A 6894-nucleotide genomic window follows, 5' to 3' on the forward strand; every position below is an offset into this window, starting at 1 on the left:
TTGACAATTCCATTGATGCGAAGCCACATTCGTTATTGATTCATTTCTTTAGCTTTGTAAATTTAGTTCAAGTGCTGAATTTACGTCACATAAGCGCCTATTCACTGGATTTAAGTATTCTGTGACTAGGATAATTAGGACAATCGTCGCAATCTCTTCGGCTTTCTTGTTTAAATAGAATCAACATAAGTACTGGATTCAAGTGTTCAGTGCTTGCAAATAGTTGATTCCAACGTTGATCACACATTTTGATTTGATCGTACATATGTTGCAGCAAACGGAACCAGCAAAAACCGCTAGCGCGCCAAATATATTCCAGCAAAACTGAATTTTTTTGCTGAATTTTCGCCTTAAAAAGAGCATTGGACTTTATGGAATGAGAGATTGGAAATTCATTTTGCCGAGATTAATTGCACGGAAGAGAACATAAAAAAAGCTTCTTTATTGAAAAATATTGGATCAGCTTCATATGAACTATTGCATAACTTATGCAGTCCAGCATCATCTATATCAAAAACGTATGAAGAGTTGTGTGCAATTTTAAAAACACAGTATACTTCACCAACTATAATTTTTAGAGAACGTAAAAACTTTCACAGTGCAGTGCAGTCAGAAATAGAAACGGTGTCAGAGTGGTATGCAAGAATAAAAAAATTAGCTTTAACATTTAAGTTTATCAGCTTTTCGGTTCATCATGGGCATAAACAACAAAATTTTTGAAGGACTATGTGAGGAAGATGAGAAACTTACAATTGAACTGGCACTTAGAAAAGCAGTTATTATAGAGCTTAGGTTCAGTGATTCAAAAAGTTATAGTAACAATGTCAATTACATTAATAATAATAATAATATAAAACCTAAATATAACAAAATAAGTGGGAGTTGCAAAAATATTCAGAACAAAGTGTGTTTAGGATTAAGATACGAAAAGGTACATTGTATTATGGCATTTACATGTTGTAATCATTAATCGTGTTACAGATTTTTTAAGCTCAAAATAAAGATTGCTATTTAAAATTGTCGAAAGTGTATTTATATACTTATTTTTGCAACAAGAAAATCTTAAAAAATCTTTATAATATGGAAAATGATAATGACGTGGAGCTGCCTCTTCATAAAGGTTTAACATCAGCAGCCATACTTGAAGTTGGAGATGCAGATGGTGATGATAAAATCTCACACAAACACAATGAGGATGATGGTCAACATAGTAGACAACAGCAGCAGCCCAGCGCCAACATTACTCGTATAAAACAACTTAAGTTGCAACAACTAGAAGAGTCGTTGCAGATCAGGGAGAGCTATTTGCGGGAAAAATTTAAAATCCTCACTGCAGATAGTGACGACGAGGGTATCGTGGAATCACATTTGCCTGAAGTTGGGCAATTACCTCAACTTAATGCACATCAAGCCGTAGCTGATGAACACTTTTCGCCACATGGCCAACCTCATCTGCAGAGTACACCAAGGTTAGTAAATAATCCATCTCTTTATACCTTACAGATCGCTTCCACGCTTACGCCGTCTCAGCTAGCAGCGCGTCAATGCATACCGAGAGATTTGCCTACGTTCCGCGGCGATCCAGAAGAATGGCACATTTTTATAAGTGCGTACGAGCAAACTAAGCAAATCGCAGGTTTCTCCGATTATGAATGTCTAATGCGCTTACAAAGGTGCCTCATTGGTAAAGCGCGCGATGTAGTACGCAATATGTTGGTGTTGCCTAATATGGTTGAAGAAATAATAAACACTCTTCGTATGTATTTTGGACGACCAGAAATTATTTTAAATAAATTAATTGAGAAAATGCGTCAGTTACCGCCTCCAAGGGGTAGGCTGGGCGATTTAATTGACTTTGCAGTCAACATTAATAAATGTAGTTGCAACAATTGAGGCATGTAAGCTGAATAGTTATTTTAATAATCCACTCTTATTACATGAGCTAATAAGTAAATTAGCTGAAGATATGGAGCTCAAATGGGCACTACATTCAGCATCAATCCTACACTTCGCGATTTTTCAGCGTGGCTCTCATCTTTAGCAAATGCGGCAAGTAGAGTAGCTACACCTTCTTTTTTAGATAAACCACTAAAAAAGGAAGGACGAGTGCACATACATCAGACAGCTGAAATAACAACCACGGCAGTTAGGTGTTACATTTGTGGCGGCGGACATAAAATAATGGAATGTGAAATATTCACGAACGAGCCTACCAATCAACGCTGGCGCATTGTCAAGGAAAAGAAGCTGTGCCGACAATGCTTAGGCGAGCATAGGCGTCGCTGTTTCAGTAATAAAGTGTGTGGCATTGATGGCTGCAATGCACGACACCACCCCATGCTGCATTCTCGGATAGACCAATCTACGTCAGCAATATCTTCTACAGCTAACAATGTTTCATCGGATATAGTAGAACAGATAAGTTTAAGTCCATACTCAAACAAAGCGTTACTCAACAACCATAATTTATCAGTGAATAAAAAAAACTGGTCATATTGCCGAACTCTTCCAGTAACTTTATATGGCACCAAAAGGACTATTAACACATATGCATTGATGGACGATGGGTCAACACTAACGCTTATTGAAGCAAGTCTAGCCGATGAATTGGGAAACGATGGTATCCAGGATGCGCTATGCATTAATTGGACAGGTAATATCAGTCGACAGGAGAATAACTCAAAAAGGCTCAACTTACAAATTTCTGCCAATGCTCCTCAAGCTAAAAAATTCCCATTGAAAAATGTCCGCACAGTAAGCAACTTACGCATGTCAGCAGAATCTTTTGCAGCTGATAAAATAAAACAAGGGTATCCGCATTTAGATGGCTTGCCTCTAGCAAGTTATACAAATGCTGTCCCCATGCTGATTATCGGCGTAAATAATCCAAACTTAATTTCAGCACTTAAGGTGAGGGAGGGTGGCTGGCAAGAACCCGTGGCGGTGAAAACACGTCTTGGTTGGACAGTTTTTGGTGGTGGTGAATTAAACCACCGTAACAACTTAAACCTACACAAATGTAGCTGTGGACAAGAAGCTGATAGAGAGCTTCATGAGTTAGTAAAGACATTTATAGTAAACGAGAATGTCGCGGTGGCTACCCCAAAAGCAGAATTACTTTCAGTTGAGGATCAGCGAGCAGAGGAAATAATGCGCAAGTGCCAGTTACGCGGAAACCGCTACGTTGTCAATTTGCCATGGAACACCGATATGGTCGACTTGCCAAATAGCTTGCCGATGGCATTACGTCGAGCGGAGTGCTTACGTCGAAAAATGCATGGGGACCCTGAATTGTGTCAAAAGCTAAAGGAACAAATCACTACTTTAGTCAGCAAGGGCTACGCAACTGAGTTGCCACCAGAAGCAATTAACGAGCGAGGTGGGAAGATTTGGTATTTACCAATTTTTATTGTGCGCAATCTACTTAAACCGAAAAAGCATAGATTAGTTTGGGATGCTGCAGCCAAAGCTGAAGGAGTGTCACTAAACGATTTTTTGCTGAAGGGGCCGGATATGCTGCGACCACTTATAAACATATTATTAAATTTTCGTATAGGAAGAATAGCTGTCTGTGGTGACATTGCTGAAATGTTTCATCGAATTCTAGTACAAGAAGCAGATACTGATGCTCAGAGATTTCTATGGTTCAGCGAGACATTTAAAAATATTTGCGTTTATAAATTAAATGTAGTTAGCTTTGGTGCGCGATGTTCACCATATATAGCGCATTTTATTCGAAACCTGAACGCAGAAAGATTTATAGCTGAAAATCCTAGAGCAGTGTACGCTATTAAAAACAATCATTACGTGGATGACTTTATAGATTCAACAAATTCCATTAAACAAGCAATAGCATTAGCCGAAGCAGTTCGCAACATACATGAACAAGGTGGTTTCCATATGAGAAGCTGGACAAGTAATGCACCAGAAGTTTTAGCTGCGTTAAACGAAAATGGTGAACAGACGGGTAAGTCGTTTAATAATAATATCGACACACTTCCGATTGAAAAAATTCTCGGCATGTATTGGGACCCGAAGTCAGATTGCTTTAAATATGTTTTAAAATTCGTTCGTTTACGTCGTAATGTTTTTGCAGATGAAATTGTACCCACTAAAAGAGAAGTACTTCAAATTTTAATGTCCATTTTTGATCCATTGGGACTGGCAGCTTGCCTCACATCATATTTAAAAATACTTATTCAGGATATTTGGAGAAGCGGAATCGACTGGGATCAACCACTGGTACCCGATCTTATGGGCAAGTGGTTAGCTTGGGTTGCCTGCATGCCTATTTTTGTTAATATTTCTGTACCCCGTTGTTATTCACCATACATAACAGAAAGTTCATGTGATGTACAAATTCATACATTCGTAGATGCGAGTGAGTTTGCTTATGCAGCTGTATCATACTTCCGCATTAAAGATAAATATGGAGTAAGTACGAGGATCGTAGCAGCAAAAACCAAAGTCGCTCCAATGCGACCGATGTCTATTCCAAAAATGAAGCTACAAGCTGCTGTAATTGGCACATGGCTTATGAATACAATATGTAAAGTACACACATTTGATATTAAAAAGCGTTTCATTTGGAGCGACCGCAAAGCACTGAAAAGGTGGGGTGTTATAATAACTTGTTTGACTATCAGAGCCGTTCACATCGAGATCGCCCATAGTCTTAGTACTGACTCATGCCTAATGTGTTTAAGAAATTTTATTGCCAGACGAGGAGAACCTATCACCATCTACAGCGATAATGCAACGAATTTTCACGGTGTCGAGAACGTTTTAAGAAAGGAGTTAAAGAACATTGATTCCTCGGTTATGCAACACAAGCTAGCTCATCAAGGAATAGACTGGAAATTTAATCCACCGGCAGCACCACATATGGGAGGAGCGTGGGAGCGACTGATTAGAACAATTAAGACAGTGCTGTATCAAATTTCGCCATCTCAACGTTTTACGGATGAAAGTTTACGTACTGCATTACTTGAAGTTGAAATGATCATCAACTCGCGTCCTTTAACCTACGTGTCACTCGATAGTGAAGATGAGGATCCAATAACTCCAAACCATTTCTTGTTGGGGAGCGCTAATGGTTTGAAACCATTTTGTGATGCTAAGAGAATCGATCCAAAGATGTGCCTGCTACAATCTGAAATGTTTGCAAATCAATTTTGGCGACGATGGGTGCGTGAGATACTTTCGACATTAACGCGTCGCGGCAAATGGTGCATGCAATATGAACCGCCCTAATTACAGTTGGCACACATATGGTTGCCACAAATAATTAAATATAGTTTGACCTAGTATATAAGAAATTATATGATAACCAATAGAATTTAAGCATTAATAATTGTAAATAGATTTTAAGTAATAAACCAAGCTGACTTCGATCTCTATGAAGAAAATGAAGCCAGTCTTAGTTCAGTCTTAGTTCGATAATCTACAGATACTAACGTATCAGTGTAACCTCTCTAAGTATTTTTAAAAAGACAATATAACTTTAAATAAAATATCAAACTAAATACAAATTAAATAAAGGTGTTTTTATTTATTAAGAATGAAATAATTGACGTTACTAGTGGAGAAATTAAATAAAACAATTAACTTATTTTTACATGGCGATCCTGCCATTATTACATATTAACTTATTTTTACAATGCTATTACAAGTCATTTAAATATCATCAGTGTGGAAGAATTGGTCATTTAGCTTCAATTTGTAAAAAAAAATTAGAGTTGTAAATAAAGTATCTTGTACTGTCATATGGATATATTTCAACCATGACCTCACACAATGTACTGTGTGAGGTAATTATCTTGACAAGCTAACCCAAAACACTTGAAATGCGATTCGTATCGCATTTCCCAAAGTGCCAAATATAAAATAATTTATGAGTTGGAAATTCGACTCATACTATTTGTCATTTCTTTATGACAAACAGTTTCGTCGCATATTTAATTGTTTTTAATATACGCTTGACAAATTTAGGTTGAGGTTTGTAAAGCATGTTAAGTGTTTTCCGGGATCATATTGCAAGCAAGTATGCATGCAATATGATTTGCCCTAGTTACAGCTGGTGACCATATGTGTGCCACCGTAACACAAATTATAAAAAGAGTAAGACAGACCAATACATAATATTTATGATTAATACTAACCAATAGAATTTAAGCATATAAAGCAGAACGCAGATAATTATGTAAAGCGTTCTCAGTAAATAAGAAAACCGAACTTTCCTCGGTTTAGAAAATGAAGTACGAAGGCAGTCTCTTGACGGAAACCTAATTCGAAATATACTTATTCAAAACATGTAAAAATAAAGAAAATTAAAAACACTTTAAATATAGACTTTTAATTTATTAAAGAACACATCAAACTTATTACATGGCGATCCTGCCAAACTGGCAAAGGACCTAAACTATAAAAAGTGTAAAAACTGTTAAAAATAAAATAAACTTTAAACTTTTAATTAAATTAACTAAATAATAGTAAATAATGTGAATGAAAATAAATAATGTTCAAAGAAATTGTGAAACATACAAACTAGAATAAACGAATACCAATTAAACACGCGTTATGAATGTGACGTCAGTGAAATATTTTAATGTAGTATAATATAGTAAAACGTAATGATACTACTGCGACACTATATTCATATTTGATATCATCTGAGTAATATAAACAAAACATTTGTGTAATGAAGTTAAAGATATCTTATAAAATTAATTGAAAAAAAAAAAAAAGAAAAAAAAAAATGTGACAGTGTTCTCGAGCATAAGAAAATTTCAAAATTTTTTTCTTCTCAAAGCTCTAACCATATTATCATATACACTTTTCGTCGTATTTTTCGTAAAAATAATCGCTGTCAATTAAGCAACAAGTGAACAAAAA

At 36.2% G+C, this 6894-nt stretch overlaps 1 protein-coding gene across 1 annotated transcript; it reads left to right on the forward strand.

Moving 5' to 3' along the window:
- The first annotated feature begins 1977 nt into the window (after positions 1–1977).
- On the forward strand, positions 1978–5253 carry LOC119666509. Its single transcript, XM_038075791.1, has one exon. The coding sequence runs from the start codon at positions 1978–1980 to the stop codon at positions 5251–5253; it is 3276 nt and encodes a 1091-aa protein (XP_037931719.1).
- The last annotated feature ends 1641 nt before the right edge of the window (positions 5254–6894 follow it).

Source organism: Teleopsis dalmanni, chromosome 1 (genome assembly GCF_002237135.1).
Source record: "Teleopsis dalmanni isolate 2A chromosome 1, ASM223713v2, whole genome shotgun sequence".
NCBI classification, from domain to species: domain Eukaryota; kingdom Metazoa; phylum Arthropoda; class Insecta; order Diptera; family Diopsidae; genus Teleopsis; species Teleopsis dalmanni.